This window comes from Cynoglossus semilaevis, chromosome 3 (assembly GCF_000523025.1).
Source record: "Cynoglossus semilaevis isolate Cse_v1.0 chromosome 3, Cse_v1.0, whole genome shotgun sequence".
Classification (NCBI taxonomy): domain Eukaryota; kingdom Metazoa; phylum Chordata; class Actinopteri; order Pleuronectiformes; family Cynoglossidae; genus Cynoglossus; species Cynoglossus semilaevis.
In genome coordinates, this window is record NC_024309.1 from 6,134,973 (window position 1) to 6,156,306 (window position 21,334).

A 21,334-nucleotide genomic window follows, 5' to 3' on the forward strand; every position below is an offset into this window, starting at 1 on the left:
TAAATTGGACTCAAATAGGGTTTTACTCAAAGTCTGGGGGACAAATTAAATCAGTAAGAGGAGCAGTTAGCCTGTAATTCTACCTTAAATGTAAAGATGATGCAGGAGAGACGAAGGACTGGATTAATCCCGACCTTTCCTCACTCCTGTCAACACACATCGCTGTCTTTCCTTCCCAGGTGTACTGATGCTCTGGAGTTCTGCCACGCTGACTTCTCCCTCTGCCTACAACCTCCACAGACTGTTTATACCGAACGGCAGAGCTGGCTGACAGAAAGCAGGAGAGTGGTGAACTTTGTGTGGCAGCAGTGTGTACTGGGGGCTGGGGGGTGGGTTACTTTGGCATCATTCATGCTGAGCTTCACCCGCACCCTGTCACGGTGAAGCGGTGTAGGGCAGACACACAGGTTAAGTAACCTCAGACGGCAGGGATACACCCGGAGTGAGCGGAGGAACGAGAGCATGTATGACATGCCTGTAGTGACGGTACGCTGCTGGGAACAAGCATTCAATATTCATAAAGAGTGAGGGGGGATATTAGCATTTAGGGATTGGGAGCTGTGTATGTGTTTGTGTGGCAACTTAAATGGACATTTAAGATTAGTCAAATGACGTGTGTGTGGATGCACGACAGGGCTGCGTGCATTTATGTGTACTTATGCTGATGGCTTGATGGGAAAAACACATGCTTAATAGCGCACTTGTGATTCTTAGTTACATTAGCGATGATGGAGACTATTAGGGAGTCAAGTCAAGTAGGCAATGGGGCTGCAGCGTCTCTTCGGAAGTTTGTTTGCTCGTGTCTATGCGGACCTTTTTCACTTTATATGTTAATTTGTGAAAATGTTTACCCCGGCCGGTGTGTGTTCAAACACTCGTGAGACCGTTTCTGTGCAGCAACGTTTCCGCTTGTGCCATCGGTCGGTACGTTCTGTATCAAATTTCGATTGAAACGTAGGAGTTTTTGGATTTTGTTTCTTTTTGTGTAGGCTGAAGGCCACACTGCGGAATGATAGCCAGTAAGAAGAGATCAGTTCTGTTCTCTGCTCTCAGCCTGGGGTTGGAAATGTGTTATCCTTACTCAGGCTGACAGTGCCTCTAGTGGTACATGAGGAAAGTAATCTTTAAGATGGATTTTTTTTTCTCCTTCTCATTGTTGTTTTCAGTATAATAAAACCCTGATATTACAGTTTAGGTCTGCCCGCACCTATTTTTTTTATTTGTATTGTTGGTGTGAAATAACACATTTGACTGTGTTGTTATAATGAAGTATTGTTTACACTAAACGCTTTAATTAACCAATCATTAAACTTGTAATCAGGAATTTTACTATTGTAATTTTTGAATGCAAAAGGCAAAACAGTCAAACTGTTTGTGCACTGACAAAGTAAAAAGTACTAGAAAATAGTACTAGAGAGGAGACTAACCCCACACCAGAAATGTACCAACTGATGCCATGAAAAGGTATTCCTCCATTATAGGTCTGGCCCATATTTAACTGTAGTAGGTGTGCACTAAATCGCGTTTCGGTCGTTTCACGACACGCGTTTCTCTTTATTAGTTTTTTCAAAAACACTTAATCTGCCGGAGTGTCTTATCTGTTTCACTGTAAATCACACAGATGGGGCCCTTCCTGTTTGGCTTCAGATGGAGAGTTAAGAATGAGGAGGGAGGCACCGCCAGAGAATTATTGAGATGAGTCAGGACATGTTGTATCAGTGAACTTAGCACAGAAATGCAGAGTAATAATTTATACAGTCTGTATTTACCCGGTGAGGACTGACGGAAAACACATGCTGGTTTCCATCATTATCCCGGATACCATTCGCATAGCCTTTAACCCCACACAGTGAGGACCTGGGCTGTCTTTTACAACGGGCTGACAGAGAGTCAAAACAGTGCACTTGATTTAAATGCATCTTAAAAGTATCTCCACGCAGGGTTATGAACCCCTTATGGTATGAAGCAGACACCGGCCTCTATCCGCAGCTGGACTGGCCTTAAAAGTCTCGGAATTTGCAAAAAAAGATAAAGGGTGAGTTTGTGAAATCAAACTCCTCTCGTCAACATTACCAAAAATAGCGGAAAATTTTGAATTCTCCCTGCGGATATTGAGCTTCTGAATCACAAAGGTCTGTTCTTTTTAGCTGCTGTTACGACATATTTGGTGTAGCTAAATACATATGTTAGCGTTAAATTGTGTTACACGTTGCTTGTATATTGTACCAATGTACCAATAATATGCAACATTGTATATAAATATATAGTCATTTTTGCAATAATATGCAACATTGTATATAAATAATATATAACATCAAATATACAAAAACCTGACGCAGTTAAATAGAACTAATGGGCTCCATAAACTGAACACAAGCACACGCATTAGTCACTAGTGGGGGTGGGGGGTGGGGGGGCGCTAAGGGAAAAAGTGGGTCAAGTTGTTTGTCTGGAGTGTGAATATCTGTGTCCGACACATTCATATATCTCGTTGACACGGTAAAATGTTGGTGTTTTCCATTAGAAACCTGACCTGAAAGGGTAAACAGGATCATATGTATGCATATATAGAAACACACAAATATGTGTATATATGCGTATATATGTGTGTAGACATATATATAAAATCATATATATACTTAATATTTATATATTTATATTATACAAATATATATGTAAAAAAACTCCCACCTTGGTGTATTGTACACCACTATACTGTATAGCTGTGGCATTAGAATCGACCGTTCCATGACTAAGGAAGGCAGTCAGTAATAATGGAGGCCAGAGGTGAAGCTTTTAGAACTCCCTACATTACATACATATTTAACACACGGGAGACTCTGCGGGGCCTTAGCAAGAGCTTAATTAAAAAGTAACAGCTCCAAAACATTGAGGTCGGGTGTTACTGTGTGTGTGTTTCTCTGAGTGTGTACACATGAGATTGGACGATTCTGGGATCTTAAAAAGGAATAGTAAAAAAAATAAAAATAAAAAAGCAGAAACATGATAATTGAGTCAGAATATAACATGAGCCTGTCTGTGTGTTGGAGCAAGAAAGAGAAAAACTGAGCATTCTGGGAATTTGGGGAGAAAAAACAGCATAACTCAGTCAAAATGATACATCTTTCTGACGGGATCTTCAGAACCGTTTCTTCAAAGCCCTGCCCTGGGTGAAGTAATGGTGAGGGTGTAAATTAATGCGTTCATTAGGGTTGATATCAGGTTATGTTCGGCTGATATCATGTATGAAGTGCACAATGTTGTATTGAAATATTGGGCAAAACTGTCTTTGTTTTTTGCAAAATGGTAAAAAAAAAAAAAGAAAAAAAAAGAAAAGACGCGTGGAGAGAGAGGAGGAGGGCGAGAGGGAAAAGACACCGAGACGATGAATTATTTACCATAACCCAAGGCAGTCTTATACAGCACACTTCTGCATCCTCTGGCACAGAGCTAGCATGTGAATGTGCGTGTGTTTGTGTGAATGCTGGTGGGAGTTTTAATGGCTGTTTCGCATGTGTGAGGTCTGAGTACAGTTCGGCGATGTGCTGCAACTAATCGACAACGACAAACCTCTGACATCATCAGCAAATAGACTGATTTATAATACATTGGAGAGAGAGACGGAGTTGTGGGGAGGGCAAGGCATGGCGAGAGAAAGAGAGAGACCCTGGGACAAATATAAAAATAGTAAGAAAAACAGGAATAAAGCACTCTTCTCTCATAAGAGCGAGCACCGCTAACCTTGAATTAATTTTAATTTGGAGAGCAGAAACCTTCGTAGGAAGAATAACCAAGTCTGGAGAAATGAGAAAATAGGAAAAACACAGACATGCTAAAAGCATTAGCAACGGCACTAATAGTAGAGTCAGGAAGGAGGACGCGATGAGTTTTTTTTTTTGCGTGGAGAGAACATCGTTGGTAATTTAAGAGTTGGCAATTTTATCTGAAGCCAAGACTTCCTGCTTTACGAAAAAACCTTCTGAGGAAAAAAAAAAACAAAACAAAAAAACAGCTATCGAGTTGTTTTTTCCCATGTGGGGTCATCTGAAATGTCTATGGTTGAAAACACCACACATCTTAAAGACTGTGTCTGGGGCCGTCAGATATTGTGATGTCACAAGCAAAAAGGTTCGGACCCATTGAGCTAAAGTGATGTTCTGGTGTCGTCTCAGAGAGATCCAATGGTGTTGGGGAATGGTGCATGGACTCTCATATGAACAAACACTGCATATTTTTGATCACCATTCACTGTTCCATTATTCAGTGTGAGGCAAAATCACAGTCGGTTGAAGTTGAAAAGGCGGTATAAAAAAGTACTTGAGAGTACTTCCACATACTCTGGTTACCTCTGAGCCAGTAATAATTTAACAAATATTCAACAAAACGGATCCAAAACTTCAGATACCTCTAACTTAAATCACATTCCAACACTGTCTTAGTTAGTCAGTTCAGCTCACCATTCATTCTGACCAGGCAGCTCGTGAATCCAGGTCACAGGGTTCTCTCCGACGAAGCCCATGTCATCGTGGGAACTGGAGGATGATTGGTCGGAGAGGTTGGCAGGCAGCAGGGGCGGCCGGTCGTCCTCTATCATCACAATGTCGTCCTGTGGCATGTTCACAGTGGGGGAGAGCTGATAGCTCCCTGGAAGAGAAGGAGACAGAGGACATTAGAAGTGGATACGTTTAAGTTCCTTATAAAGTTAAAAAAGCCGCTTTAATCACAGAAATAAACCGAATGTTAAGATTAAAGACTTAAGGTGGACTGATTGTGTTAGAGAACTGTTTTTGGTTTCTTTTCTCCCCTCATTAATCATCATCAATCTTCAACTAATAATCACACACCAAGAGAATAAAAACAAACAAACATGTAATCGTAAGCAGAGCTGAAAAGTTTTGTCCAAGGTTGTAACACATCAGGAATTTATGTCCATGTTTTTTTTGTTTTTTGTTTTTTAAGGCGTCCCAACAGAGTTGTCTGATAACAACTGTGAACTCGGTCAGATTGAGGAAATTACATGCACATGCTGAGGCACAATCACTGCAGACAATTGTTACTGAGCATAACAATTTTATCCTATTGAGTAATTGCAAGATAATGCGGGAAAACATGGATTAATAAACTATGACATTTCCCTATCAAACAGGCCTGAGGGACATTCATTCTTCCAACAGAATGTCTTTTATTATTTTGAATGTGTATTTGATGCATTTAAAAATAAATAAAGCCCAATTATGCCATGATAGCCATGGGAACCCGTCTGGAATACATTCACATAACATCACATTGAAAAGTTGGGAGCGCTGAACAGTTGAAAAATCAGAAATCTCTTCTCCTCCGTCCTCTCCAAGGACAATGGGAACAGATGAAGAGCTCCCCTTGATCTGTATTCCACACCTCTGACCGTCCCTGCTGAGAACTTCTTTCAAAGCCTCCTTTGCTGCTGCTGCTGCTGCTGCTCAGGAGTCAAAGTCAATGGGGAATTTGATGCTGTGACTGACACTCAGCACCAAGGGCAGCCCAAGGTTGTTCACAGGCATGACAAGTGGCATCGCAATCCAGAGATGGAAGATCCACTCTGCACCAGGATCAGTGCGAGTGCACCAGACATGCATTCACAGGAAGGGAGGATTGGGGGGAGATGGGGGAGGTACTGTCAGTGTGAGTGATGAGGTTTAAGCCTAATCACACACCTGTCTACTATTAGACGGGGATTTTCAGTTATGCTGAACTTCCTATGATCTCTGTTTTCGTATACATTATAAACCATTTGGCAAATTTAATAGTTAAGGACCAATTGTGTATAATCGCTTACAGCAGATAATAATATTTACTCTGGCAACAACCCCGACATGAGTCTGAGAGATATTGTACTTAGTTGACTGAAGCCTAGTGATAAATGCGTGTTGTGGATCTATACATCAGCCAAAATAAACATCTATTTAAGAGATAACATAAATCAAGCATTCTTCTGAGATAAAGTAGAAAAATATATGTCATAATAGACAGATGTCTTATTAGTGACGTGAAAAATCAAAACTCAAGAAAAAACAGAAGGAAATACAACAGTTATGAAAATTAATGTTTACAAAACCGTAGTGAGATCTGCTATGCTGTGTTGTGAGCATACTGTAGTGGCGTTTTCTCAACAGCAGGAGGCTGACTCAAGTGGAAGGTTTGACACTGCTGATGTTTTGAATGAGAAACACCATGGAGTTCTCGGTTAGAAATGAATATTTCAGAGAGCGTGAGCTTCAGTATAGACCTTTGGAAAGAATGTAAGAGGCACAAGGTTGAGATGTACTCTGTATAGAGAGAGTATATGAATTGAATTAAAGATACTGGAGTTGACCTCCGGTATCTTTAATTCAATTTACACGCTGCCAGACAGGGGGAGGAAAAATGACCAGAGGAAGAACTTGTTGGATGTAGTGAGGAAGAACATGATTATGATTGGTGATTGATGGTCATCTATGATGAAAATAAACAAAATCAACAAGAAAAAAATGAAAAAAACAGCAAAAGAAGAGTAAATACCAACATGTAAGATAGGCATAATAATAATAAGCAGCCATTATTATTATTATTATTTATTATTATTGTTATTATTATTATTATTTATTATTATTGTTATTATTATTTTTATAGTTTCAGATGTGAGTGTGCTTTGACTTCTGTGTCATTGCACACCTCCAACACCACGCTCGTCTGTCATCATTCTCACATTTAGAAAGTGTCAGAAAAGTGTGATGGTGTCACAGGAGATGCCCTGCAGGTTTCACAACCACTGGGGCTTGTCCACGTGCCAGCCCTGACTCTAACTCACTGGTTGGTAGAATGACTTTACGATTGCATCAGTGACACTGGAACAGTCACTAAAGTGATATTTTACAGTCACTTTTGATATAACAGAAGTTTATCCTTTTTAAAAAAAATAATGTTACTGCTGCAAAAACACATTGGGATGTTACTGTTGTTTCATTTTGGACCATAGTGAATTGTCTCATGGGAGTCCTCTGGCAGATACAACCCAAAGCAGCAAAAGATACAACCTGGTGACTATGACCATGACCAGGACAGGGACTGCAGAGACAGGGACAGACGTCCACAGCTTGGACCTGGTATGGATCCCACCACAACTGGACAAGACAGAGCAAGAATAACAAAGTCCAAGAACCCGTCTTAGGAGTCGAGGGACAGAATTTAGTCCAATTTAATTTTCCATTTTCCAAAGGTATTTTATCATGGAAGTTGTACCTCAGATTTCAGAGAACCACAAAGTCCGTTGGCCAGTTATGCCTAGGACTGTAAGAGCACGCCAAGACCAGAGCAAAACAGTTAGGGGCCCTCTTGAGATGGATGACATCAACTAAGTAGGGACAATGTGCACTCCTAAAGACAATGCATTACGTTTAATTGCCCCACACTGGCTTATATCAGCAGATCACTTTTGCTGGAGGACGGATTTAATTAGAAACTCTGGAGGCTTTCTTCTGCCAGCTTTATGAAACATTTCCAGTCAGGACCTTTGACACAAGTGGCCGGCACAGCAGATGAAGAGCTGCTAAGAGCATTTCACTCTCCTGCAGGACACACACGAACTCACGCATGGTCACGATAAACGACCAGTGGACAGGTAGAGCCATACACGCCGCGAGACTTTGAGAGGTAAAAATAATTACAGAAACTGCAACGATTGCTTTTCTGAAGTTGTTAGCATAATGGGCTCGCATGACACCGTCCGACCCCAATACGGTTTGCACTGACATTAATGTACAGCTTAACTGGGGCTGTTGGCCCGGCAAAAACTGAGGAAGCACAAATTCTACACCTCCACGATAGGAGGTCCGTGCGAGTAGGCTGCAAAAAAATGAAAAAGCAAAGGTGAGAGAGATTAAACGGACACAAGGAAGGAGCGGTGTCAACGTTAGAGGTGTTTTGCGACGGTGAAGTGAAGATCAAACTGCTTACAAACTCTTCTGTCTGCAGTGTTTCTCAGCGAGGAAGAGGGAAAAAAAGGTGACAGTAAGAAACACGAGAGGCCCATCTCTGCATATCAATTAAATGAAAGGAGCGCTTCTGGCTCCTCTCTTCAACACGGGTCACAGACGCTGCAGTCGGCAAAGTGCTTCGGCAGCAGACAACAAACCTTACTGTTGGAAAGGTACCTGGGATTAGGGACCAGGTGGAATTGAACCCTGAACCCTGGCAAGTTAGAATCCTACCACTGTTCCACTTAGGGCCCCGTTTGAACAAATCATCAATTAAATAATGGATCAATACTGCACGTATCAACCTTAAGAAGTATAATTGTATTTCAGTTGGTAAAGGTTAACCAGGTTAACTAGTTAAAGATTCACCATCTATAACCAACCGCAAATAGTACATCGGTTTTCTGCCACATTAAAGTATGTGATATATCCAGTACACCGAAGTATTATTCGTTTTGTGGGACACTCGTTTCTGCTGCTGCACAGAAGCAGACAAAGCTAAGCCCCTAAGCTAGCGGCGATTAGCACGTGGAAGCTCAGGAGTTCCATCTCCCTGTGGCGCCGACGGAAGACAGAGACAGATGGACTCTTTGGCTTAAAAGGCCACCTGGCTGCATGCATTCAGCCAGACCTGTGCTCCGCTCCCATCATCCCCCTGTCCCGACCGAGTGTTGCCTGTTGAAACATTGAATTGTGGGGTGAAAGGTCACACTAATAGCCCTACTCCATCTTTTTCTCCCTCATGATTCCCCCACATCTCTGTCCGTCAGACACTCCCATGCTTTCCCTCAACTCTCCCCTTCTCCGCCGTCCCACGTCCTTCTGTGACACTTGGCCTATTGATCTGCACGGAGAGGAGATCATTAGCCCATCCATTCGGCCACAGCTATCAGACCCCATACATGGATTTCAGCAGGTGATCACTCTAAGTACGAGCTGGTGGGAATCAAAGCCGTACGACCGACAGGGGACACTGGAGCTATTTTTTAACTGTGTTCTGGTGATTCTTCCGTCAATGCAATTGATTGGAGCATTGAGCTGATTGGCTCGGTGACAGTGTTTTATTTCCTCAACTCAGAGAATCTCTCCGTCTGAATTTAGACATCAGTGATTTGAAACAAAAAACATGGGAAAACAGAACCTTTTTTTTCCCTCTGTTGTTACAAATACGTAACACACACAGAAAGTATATCTGTTATTTTCTAACTTGGGGAAATCTTACTGTGGATGGAAGGTTTTGTCTCCCACTGCTGCGTTTGTTTCGGCGAATGTTGGATTTTCTGTGTGACTGTACCATGAGTGAGCTTCCGCAGCTCCCACCTCACACACCTTTCAGTGCAGTGGTTTTTTGTTGTTTTTTTTTTTTTTTGTTCAGGCACTTGGCCAAACAGTCACATACACAAAGTATTAGTCCACCAGCCTCAATTTTCACCTCAGCATGTCGACTCCTGCACCTGGCAGCACTTTTCAATTTAACAGGACGGAAGGCAGAGCTGGGGATGATGCTGATGACTCAAACCCAAGCCGACACACTCCGCACGCACAGGAGATGTCAATCTGTTCCATAGATTCTTTTTCTTAATTTTATTTTATTTTTTGCTTTAAAAAGACATTTCCAATTACTCACCACGGCAGCAGCAATAACAGCTACAGGTGGAAGGGGTGGAATAAAAATAGAAACAAAAGCATTCTGAGCAAAAACAACGTTCACCACCTGCTCGTTTTAGATGCTGCCTCTGGTCACGAGTCAACAATTCGTAGTGCGTGTGTAAATTCAAAGCGGGTAGACTTTCATTTTGTAGACAAGTTACTCGATATATCGATCAGCTGATCGTATTTGCCCTCAAATACACAAACAAACAACGTCCTCAAATAAAAAATACAATACAACACAGCATCATAATGCCTGTGCAGGTCATTTAAAATGGTTTGACTTGGTTGCCATGAAAATTATCTCACATTGCCAGACAGAAATGTATTTTACAGAAAAAAAAAATCTGCATTTACAATAATACCAGTGTGAGGTTTAGCAGTCTAGCAACTCGCAAAATAAAGTCATAAAATAAATGTTCCATCTTTATTTTTCTTTAAAAACAATTCTTAAAATGTACCTCAATTGTACATTTATATCAACACAAATCACTCTGCTATTGTTATTGAAACAAAAACAGAAGAGAGTCTAATTTGTTGAGGGAGTTTTTTTCCCTGTCTCAGATGGAGAACAAGGATCTGGAGAAGGAGTTACTTCGTCTGTTGGAAACTCTCCTGTGACTCTGCTCTCTGTGGATGTTCAGAAATGTACAGCAGCACCTGTGCCTGCCTGCCTGCTTTCCTGCCTGACAATGTCCCAATCTTCACGTCTGGCCTTCATGATTCAGTAATTTAGCCGGTCTCCGTACAGTCAACATGGAGCTGTCAGTCAGCTCCTGTCAACTGAGCGCTCCCTGACCTTGGAGAGCCGCGCTCTGTGTCTGTCGTCTAACCACAACTGTCACATCTCACACACCAGGCAATATGTCTGAGTCTATGTGGAATGAAATATAAAATAGGACGGAGAGGAGGAGAAGGTAAAGAATAAATCTATGTTTTACAATAATTCGATGGCAAGGGAGTTAACCCAGGCTGACAAGAAAAAAGTTGGAAGTCAAATAATTTTATAAAGTAATTCTGGAGCATTTTGAAAGGTTTGCTTTCAAGGAGAATTTTCGTGATTTAGTCATGAGCAGGAGGGACAGAGAGACAAAACTTTATTCTTTCGGAATAAATCTGCAGCTACGCTTTAATGCAGTGGTTCTCAAACTGTGGTATGCATACCACAAATGGTACACGAGTGCTCTCTTGTGGTGCGCGGGGAAAATTCCTATTTTCACATTTACATTTTCAATTGAATAAATCTGAAACATACCATGGTGGAAGCTAATAGTGAAGGCCTGTGCTGCTATATTCTAATGCTGGTCATCATGGTGGTACTCAGAGAGCTCAATGTTTTCTCAAGTGGTACTGAATAGAAAAAGTCTGAGAACCACTGATTTAATGCATTTTAGGTACAATATCAAAGAGTATTTTGTGTTTAATAAATTGCAGACAAGGTTATTAAAATAATTCAGAAAGTGAGAAAGAAAAAAAATCACTCAACAGCAGCACATTGTCTGCTTTGACACCTGAGGTGTTTCAGTCTACCTCAGTGCGGCAGTGTTGTGTTGCAGTGAAGATCACTGCAGAAATTTAAATAAGAACATTGTATCAGGTTTCAATGTGAAGACCTGTCACAAGTTGTTTGCTCAGGTTTAATGAGGACATGACTCAGAGACAGCCTGAAGACAAAAAAAAATACAGAAAGAAAGAGCGCTGACATATTTTTGCAGCAAAACAATACAAAGATCTGAGATTCCTCTGAGCGTCAGCTGCAATAACTCCCCTCCCAGCCTCACAGTTCTCTCTTTTTTCAATTTGGCTCATTTGACTCCCACTCTATGGGATTAGATGTGTGCAGGGCTCTACTGAAGTTTTAATGTCATGAAACTTTTTTTTAAACGCCTACAGATGCGGTTTATGATCGCAGCATCCTTTTGGAAAACCTGTTTTGGAAAAAGCAAGTGGAAAAAAAGGTGAAATTCAGGGGAACAAGACTTGACAAGATTTGTTTTCAGGTGGAGGAGTTAGGCATGATAAAAGAGCCGAAAATAAATGTCAAGAAGGGTGTGGGGGGTAGGGGGGGGGAGAGACAGAGAATGTGCCGGGGCAGACACTATTGATCTAGAAGCATAATTAACCATCAGATGCCTGTGACACTGCCTCTGATCTTCTATGATCAGTAACAGTGTGACACCACTCTGGGCGGAAACCGCTGGGAGAGAAATAGGAGAATAAGTGGGAGACAAGTGAAACGGGGTAAAGTGTAGACTGTTGATGGTGTATATATTTACTCCATCAGTGCAAAGGAGGTGAAACATGAGAAAGAAAGAAAAAAAAACACGCCAAAGAAACCAGTTTATTGTTAAGTAAAGTAAAATGGTAAAGAAAATAGAAACGGTTGACAGGAGGCGGGGAAGGACTGTGATCTGATCAAGAGGAAAGAAAAACGAAATTAAAAATTCATCCCCACCTTCCGTACAGTGATGCAAGAACCTGCTGCGTCTTTGTGTACGCATGCATGAAAGGTCCGTCCGTGTTAAGATGACAGCTGCGCCGGGGCTGCGAATTGAATTGCCAATTCTAATACACCTTAAAGACGGGAGATCTGGCTCACCGATGTCAACTGGGTAAAATGGGAATTGACCTGAGTGAAGTGAGTCGGGAGTGGATTGGAGGTGGCGAGAGAGCTGGGGATGATGTTAATCCCTGAAAGGTTTGAAGTAACGCTCTTTACGATGCAGGGAAATAAGGCTTTGAAGGTTACTCCGGCTCTGGGTTTCAGGGAGAAAGCGTAGCACGACGCAGAGTGCATGTTAAAAGGTGTTATCAAACAGTGAACTACACACGGCACCAGTTCGTGATGAAACAACTTCACCGACCATTACTGCACATTTGACGTTTATTTACCTAATAGAGTGGTGGACGTGTTGAACCAGCTGGTGTGGTTAGGTTGTCCAACTCACCAACTCAAACGAAATGGGTCAAACCTGTGTCCATTGGAAACTTACCGATTCTTCTGACCACATTGGTCCTCGGTGAGGCGATATTGTCCAAGCCTTCGACGGGATCGTAGAGGGAGTGGGAGATCCGACGCTCGTGGCCGTCCATTAAAGAGTTCAGCTGCTGCTCTAACGCTGTAGGGCTGCCAGGGACTTCCTGCAGAGAACCAGAAGAGAGATTTGACGTTGGATATGGAGCCATATTTAACTACATGGCCTACAAATCAAAGACATTTTTACCCAGCTAATCTACATAGTATATTTATTTCATAGTTTCCAGTGGTGCACAGCAGTTACATATATATATATATATAATATAACACACGTGAATAAAAAAACCCAAACCCCTCAAACCTTAGAACAGTGGTCTCCAATTATACAACTATACTGTTGGAGGGCCGGAATTATTTTGGAGAGACTCCATGAGGACCGGACCTTAAATAAAATAAAATAAAATATTGAGTTTACTGATAGTTATTTCAGTCTCAGTTGTTGATTTTTCTTTTGTCACTTTAATAGATTCCAGTGGTACACAAAGGTACACAAAGCAAGTCCAAGTTATCCAATAAACTGTCCTGTTACTTCAGCAGTACTGACACTTATTTTTACTTATATTCACTTATTTTCTGGTTTAACAGGGTGAAATCTTACTGCTGTTTTTTTTAGCTGGTTAAAGCACCAATGATTTCCCAAAGGCCAGAAACAGCTGTCTCCAACAATAAGCCATAGTGAACGGACCAGTGACCTTCGCCATACGGTCACTGTGCCCGACCAGTGGTTATTGGTCCCACTGTAAACTCTGTGCACATGTCAGTCAGATAGGGACACACACTGTAGCCGGGCGCAGTCCTCTGACTAACTATGGAGCTACCACACAATCAAAGTCTGACTTCATATCCCACGATGCCTCACAGCACCGTGAGAGCATCGAGGGAACAAACATAGGAACTATCACCTCTGGCTTCCTCACGTCTAGACGTCATTTTCAGAATCACTTACAGGGAGAGGCCTTGGATTTCGACGATGCACCACTTTATTCATAAAATTCCCTTTCTTTTGGCTGGAGGCCAACAGAAAAAGGAATACAAGATCAGGGAAATCAGACGAGGAGGAGGAGGGAACCAAGAGGGTAAACAGATCAAAAGTTTAACAAGAAGAAATGGGGATTTAGTCGAAGTGCAGTGAGGGCGTTGCCGTGGTTGCTGGGGATGTAGTCCAGTGCACCAACAGAGGGGGAGTCGCCGGCTGTTTAATATAAATGAGAGGTTTAATGAGGTTGGGAGTGTTGGACTTTATCACCACAGTGTGCTGAGAGTGTGTGGGAGTGTGTGTGTAGGAGAGAGAGAGGGAGAAAGAAAGAAAGAAAGAGAAAGTGTGCGTGTGTGTGAAATAGGGTGGGTCAATTACAATCAGGGAGCCAGAGCCACTGGCAGCCCTGTAATAAAAAGCGTGTCCCCGGATGATTCAGGCTCAATAGAGCCCAAATTGTTTAAATGAAGATTTATTTTACTTACTTCTCTTTCATCTACTCAAACAGTTCTCGGGAGTTCAGATTCTGTGGAGACTTGTCAGGGGCTGACGTGGAGTAAGATGGAAAGTTCCAGATAAGGGGCCGGCTGGCAAATGTGTAGACGCGGTGGAACAGAGAGTGCTGAGCGGCTGAGAATCAGCGATATGAAAAGTATGCACGGAGCGAGTCAGAAACGGAATGGATTTCAGACAGACACTGTGTGCCTGCACCTCGGAGAGCCGCTGGTGTAGTCTAAAACTATTCATTGGATTCTACAGCAAATAGACTTTGGGAACCACTTAGCATAGAGCTAAAATGGCAGCAATTTAAACTTTGTGTATCCAGTATTAATTAAGTGTGCTTTTGTGCATACTAATGCCTCAGCTGCACAAGACTGTTTACAGATGTGGTGATGTTTACACGGCGGCCCGGCACTGTGCGACAGACTGTGAATTTTTATGGAAAACTCTGCTCCCTTTAGTTCATTCTGTTCTATTCCTATGTTGATATAACAAAGTTAAACATCCTGGTGTTCAACAGTAATATTTTTATTAAGAATCAATATTAAAAAAGGAAGCCTTTTTTTCCAACTTACCCTGACCTAGTAATACATATTTTAATAGATATAATCAACATTCATTACACTTTCATATATTTTGCGACCGTTGATGTGGGGGAATCCAATACCATGAAATTGATTTACAATGTAGACGTGAGGTTCTGATCATTACGTCTTGGTTTATACTGTCCACAAATATTGACACACACTCACATAAAAAAACATGTAAACTTAATATTTGAAAGGGGAAATTCAACATAAATTCTTTGGTAATATCAAAAATGAACAAAACTATTTTGGCCTGGTTTAATCACCAGGCGTATTTGTCCATAAGAGGATGCGCTCCTTGATGATCCTCAGATCCTTATTTTCGACTCACAGTTCTCATCGCCCTCATGAGTCTAATCTGTCTTAATCTAGTAATTTTCAGAGTGGATTATTGTGTTGACTGAGATACTGGACAGAGCTCAGTGACTTACAGTGAACCCAGTCAAGAAGAACTCCTCAGTGTCTGGACTCGCTGCCTTCATCTGTTTGTTGTGGCTTAATGTATACTTCAGGTGAATATGAGTGTGTGTGTGTTTGTTTGTTTCTTGGTGTAAACATATGTGGTAAGTGCAGACCTGTGCACAATGTACCTCTTTCCTGACCTTGACTTGTCAGCGAGGCAGAAACAGCAGCGCGTTGACAAGGTTCTTCTTCAGCTGTCAACCCAGGTTAGTAACCTACGCTCCGAGACCATTTCCTGGCCTTCCCTCCTGCTCTCTTGCCCACTGCTTTGGCCCTAATCCATTCAACCTCCACTATAATGCTGTAATTAGAATCCTTAAGCTGCTGCTTCTCGCCAGGGGCACAACACACACTCCGACGCTGGCTGGATTCCCCGCTTTTATTAGCTCCTTACATCCAACTAGATCCTCCTTTAATAAGATGACCTTCCTTCCAGGTGGACAGGTTTTACAAGCTCCGGGTAAAACCAAAACATTACACACAGACAGAGAGAATCGCCACGGGAGATGGGCGAAAAACTTTAAGTCCAACGTCAATATTGGTCACTTAGAAATATACACTGAATGGAGCCAAATATATATATATATATATATATATGTTGTTTTCAGTCAAGATCATATTACTGTTGCGATTCCTACTAATACGGCTGTGTAGATCAACACAACACCTGCCCTCGGCTGACCTTCCTCCATGGTAAAATGGCCCACTCCACCACCAGATCCAATATATTATTTGTTAAATTGGTCCCAGTGAGTTCCTCCTCCTGCTCCTAAACGGGTTAGTCCTCAGAGAGTCGCCCGGGAATGAGGACCCAGCAGCAGTGGAATTGCATTTCTTTTGCTCTGCAAACCACTTTCCTCAATTTAGCCGCCACTTTGTAGCCAACTGCATTTCCCACAGTGCATTGCTCTGCCATTAAGCCTCCTTAGTTCTAATGACATGTAGTTCCAAGTTAACAAATCCTGATCATGTCAGATTTTCTTTTTTACATATTTTCATTTTTGGAACAGTGAAGAGGACAGCTGTCCATTTCTTTGTCTCCCTGTTGCTGACCAGCTTCGCAGGTCTCTCCCCGTAGTGGTCAGCTCAATACTAATAAAACCATAATTTACTAGGCTGGGGCTCTGATTGATAGCCTTTGCAGAGCTTTATCGATCAGCCCTTCTCCCATCCAAGTGAGCACCTTTTGTTAGGGCCGGCCATTTCCTTCCTCTTGTCTCCTTGCATAAACATTTTCCCAGTGACTAAGTACACCAGTAGTGAAGAGGATTACACACACACGTGGGCCGGTAGCATGCTGAGGGAGCTGTCTTAGATACATGATAGGCTATAACATGATATGATCCTCTTTTTCACGGGGTTAACTTAGCATCCGTGACTGTAAGCTTCAATGCTGGGCTGATGTCTCTGCTGCTCTGATCAGTCTGCTGTACGTTACGGTTACTTATCATCAGTAACAGAACAGTGCTTACTATAACCTGACCTTGTTCCCTATTAGAGTAGATGTAGAACAGAACAACTTCATCATTAGAAGCAGGAGAGCCGTCAAAGATGGGTCAACAATGCATCTGTAATGTGCAGAAAACATCTTTACCTCAAGACATATCTTTAATTTTCATTAGGTGTTAGCAGAGGTGTGGACTCGAGTTGCCAATTTGATGACATTAGACTCGACTTGACAAAATGTAAAGAGACTTGCAACTCGACTTGGACTTTAACATTACTGACTCATGACTTCACTTGGACTTGAGCCCTTTGACCTGACAAGACTTGATACTTTCTCCAAAACCCATAGTGATCTGTGTAAATATATTATTATTTTGTTTAAAATGACTCAAAAGGACTCGAAAGGACACGAAACATGAGACTTACTTGTGACTTGCATTCAGTCTTGACCCGGACTTGAGTGCAAAGACTTGAGACTTACTTGTGACTTGCAAAGCAATGACTTGGTCCCATCTTTGTGTGTTAGTATGTAGACGTGTGCTCTAACATAATGAATGTCAGAGCTAAATCCTCCAAAAAACAAAACAACTGCCGCATCCACCCACCCCCTCCCAAAAAAAAAAATTCTCCCTCTGCTGTAACAACGTGCTGATACTTTTGCACGCAAGATCAAGCAGTGATGAAATCTATGCAATTTTCATTCACAGAGGTGGCCCGAATGGGCTGCACACATCTGAGTCCTCGCCTCTGAGGCATTAGGCTCCACTGCTCGGCCGGTCTCCCCTGCAGACAATGATGGATCTGCTTCATTTTAATGGTGGCCTCCAGTGCTCACTCCTATTTGGCTGGGTGACAGTGGCAAACTAACCCTGGCTCTACACAAAACTGCCTCCCGCCTGGTCAACACACAGCACAGCAGTGGGGGAGAGTAGAGCGAGTAGGTCTGCTACTTTCAAAAAATGTTACTCTTACTATTAAGCTACTTAGCTACCGAAATACGGCGCAACTTAAGTAACGTATCATTACCTGTAATGGGACTTTAATGGACGCAACCTTTAATGCACTTTTACGTCTCTTCGCTTCCGCCGTTGTACAGGCCTTTGATTGCAACGTCGATACGCCGTCTCACAGCAACTGACGTCAAGCTGTATACAAACCGTCGGTAATTTACTCTTTGAAATGTCTCAGCAGTTAAAATGCAACCTTAATGTAAGACTGCCACATGTGATTTATCTACCCACGAGGTGACAGAATAAGAAACAAACCTATAAATGTAAGAGGGAGAAAAAAATGGAAGTGCTTCTCAGTGCTCAGTGTCACTCTCTGTCCCGGTCTGCCTTTCCGACTGCCTGGTGCTAAGGGATTAATGAGGACAGGAGAGTGACTGGACCCAAGCGATAGAAGTCAGTGAAGCTTGAGGCTAAGCTTGCCCAGGAGGGTTATGTATCCTACACTCCACTACAGCAGTGAGGGAAAGGGAAATGTTGCAGTGGCAGGAAAGAACACTTTTTTTGCTGATGTGATTGTTTGAGTACCAATGAGATGACAAAATATATCATAGAAAGCCACATTTTGATTAAATGAATTGATGTGTAAATGCAAATAAATATTTCACCATGCGGTAAATCAGGAAAAGATGGAGCTAAAGAGAAAATAAAATTTGGATTATGAAATTGGATTAGTAAAAAAAAAAAAAACTCTGCCTTTTCATGCTATATGTGTGCTGTCTGAAATGTATTGCTCAAACAGCACAGTGCTGCATTGTGGGCCTTTTTTTCTTTTTTTCGCAGGGCTGTTTTCTGCAGTCCAAAACAAAGCACTTGGGAAGGAGAGTTTGTGCGTGGCCATGAAATCGTAATGATACGGCCGAAACTGAAGGCTTGACTGAATAACGATGAGAGAAAGCAAACAAGGAACACAGTCCATTCTCAACATGTGGAACTTTATCTTTCTCAAACAAGTTTTTTTTTTTTTTTTACCTCAATCTGATAATGAAAAAAGTCCATCAATAAAGTATCTACAAAAAAGTTCATAGACACAAGATCATATTAAATGTGTATTAGAGCTGGCCTGCCGTTATATAGCCAATATATACTGGAGGGATTCGTAGTATTAGCGATACATCGCTGATAGCTTACTACATATTGATACTGCCAGATTTAATGTTTACGCAAAACTAATTACGTATCCGGGGAGAAGGGAAAACATGCACATTTCCAGTCAATTATTCAATAAATATTGAGTTTGACACCCCTGATCTACAAGATACTTAAATACAGCTGGGGGTGTAGTGTTTGTGAAACAAAGTATTATATCAGAGTAGTCTTGGTCTTGGCACTGTGATTGGTTCGGTAAAAGATGACAGTCCTACCATTTAATGACATTAAGTCCCCTCACTTTCAATATTCTCCGGCGGAGCCCCATGATAAACATTCACCTTGACAGAACGCATAACAGTTTATCTGCATATCGACCGTGGCATTTCATAGAGCTGTCAATCATAACTCATCGAAGTGCTCCTTAGATATCAAATCTAGGCCGACCGTGGAAAATATGAGACATTTTACTAATCTCACACAGGATATTGGGCTGTTTGAAGATTTGCACGGTGCTATGGTCATTTCTCACAGTCCTGCTCTGCTGTCTGAGAGCTTAAAAACCCCAGAGGCAGACCATGGTAAGTTGATGCTGTAGGAAAATTGAGAGGCAGGCCATGGTAAGTTGATGCTGTAGGAAAATATTCTCTTATTTGTGAATCAATGCATTTAAATTTCAACCGTTCATCTTTTTCCACTAAAAGGAGAATAGATATGCGATTGTTACCTGTCGGTCAAAATGTGTGATGCCGACTGAATAATCAACATTTGGCTTGGGTCAGATCCACCCCACCACACCCAGGGCAGTGTAGAGTCTCGGTACATTTTCCTACCTCACAGTTTTTGGGAAACCGTCGGGCCACAATCAGCTGGATCATCCCCCGTTTGTTGCCCTCTACTGACATGGATTTGCGCAGAGTCTCCATGGCTTCCTGGTTGGTCATTCCCAGCAGTGATTCTCCGTTGACTGCAATGAGTTGGTCATTGACGAGGAGACGTCCATCCTGCAGAAGAACATCAGCAAAGATTTTATTTTGTAATTTCCACTGTTTTTGCTATATTATTATATTAAAACAATCCTTTGTTTACTTCGTTTCCACTGTTTTTGCTATATTAAAACAATCCTTTGTTTACTTCTGAGTTTCAGAAAACTGCAGTACTGATTAACATCTGTAATGTACCACTGAGTTTTCTACAAATTAGTGACCTCATGCTAAGTAATCCAACAGGCAAAACATTGCTCCCTAAGGAAAAAGGTCATGGTTACCATATCCAAATTAACACCATGTGAACACAATAAATCAAACTATATCCACACTACTTTCCCTTCACTAACATGTGGAACACAACAAAAAAACTCAACAAAAAACAAACAAAAAAACAAACAAAATTAATCAATTTAATCAATTCAAAATATGTTAATAATTTGTGAGAGAAAACAAATCCCATGCCTTGCTGGCGGCTCCTCCATTTATAATAGATTTCACAAAAATTCCCAGGTCAGCGTGGTTCTCCTTGGACCGATTGCCCTTGACGCTGACACCCAGCCCGGCGGAGCCCGAGTCATTTAAGGGGATCTCATAGGTCATGAACTCTCTGGTGCCATCTGGGGTTAACACCAGGTCATCTTCCTCCTGCTGCTGGAGAGAGAAAAAACACAAACATCTCTTTGGAAAAAAGTTTTATTTTGAAATTTTTTGGTTGCATTCCGACATTGCTTTTGTTCTCCATTCAAACACCGATCATCAGCTAAAGTTTCTAAATCTTTTGTTCTACATTCCAACACCGATCATCAGCTAAAGTTTCTAAACTGTTTGTGAGTGTTAATGTAGCTTTAATGAAGCATTAACATTTCTTTAAGAAGTCTTTAACATGGTCTCAGGGAGAAGAAGTGATTAGAGAAGGGAGAAGATCACAGAGAATAGACGAACACGGGTTTCAAAAGAAACACAGGCCGGAGATGACAAGAAAATGGAAACCAAAACGGGAGACAAGATAAAGAGGGCTAAGATGAGAGGAGCAGCAGGAGAGAGAAAATGGGTGATGAGAATGTCATATACTGTATTTAAGGCCTGTCATCCTCAATTGGCCAGACTGTCTAGTCAGGCACTTCAGTTTCTTTCCACTGCCGTGGGCTCGGTGTCTTAACAGTGATGATAGTGGAGAACTTTGAAAATACCTAATAGCAGCTGAGTACTTCAATAAAGGTGTTTTCCTTGAACGGCGGCCTTTAAAGGATCATCAGTGACGTGTTAACGTTTTCTTCGTGAAGGTTCTAAAATCCTAACGTTTCTAACAGGGTCCAAAATGTGTATTTTATGCACTGTTTATATAGTATTTTACACAAGTACTACAGCTACTATGACTTATATATACTTGATGCATACTTGATGGTGGCCCCCAAAACACCCTGCTGCTCTATGACCTCCTCTGGCTTGGATCTTGCTGCTCATCTGGTCATTAGTTAGCAAAGCCATCGAGATTTTTAATCATCATGTCTTTGTACTGTATGATAACAAACCATTTGTTTTGCACAGACATTAACAATGGAACAAAGAGAGAGAGAGATGACACCTCAGTCCCATGCC

The 21,334-nt window shown here is 41.7% G+C and overlaps 1 protein-coding gene across 3 annotated transcripts in view; it reads right to left on the reverse strand.

Moving 5' to 3' along the window:
• The window catches only part of LOC103377042 (partitioning defective 3 homolog), a 253,608-nt gene that overhangs the window by 94,914 nt on the left and 137,360 nt on the right, over positions 1–21,334 (reverse strand). For 2 of the 3 annotated variants that reach the window (XM_025054368.1, XM_025054366.1), the window contains 4 exons: positions 20,198–20,386; positions 19,580–19,750; positions 12,635–12,782; positions 4,458–4,644 (listed from right to left, as the gene is read on the reverse strand). In XM_025054368.1, coding sequence (XP_024910136.1) covers positions 4,458–4,644; positions 12,635–12,782; positions 19,580–19,750; positions 20,198–20,386 — 695 coding nt within the window. The remainder of the gene's footprint in view (positions 1–4,457; positions 4,645–12,634; positions 12,783–19,579; positions 19,751–20,197; positions 20,387–21,334) is intronic. The other variant, XM_025054367.1, reaches the window with a different exon arrangement.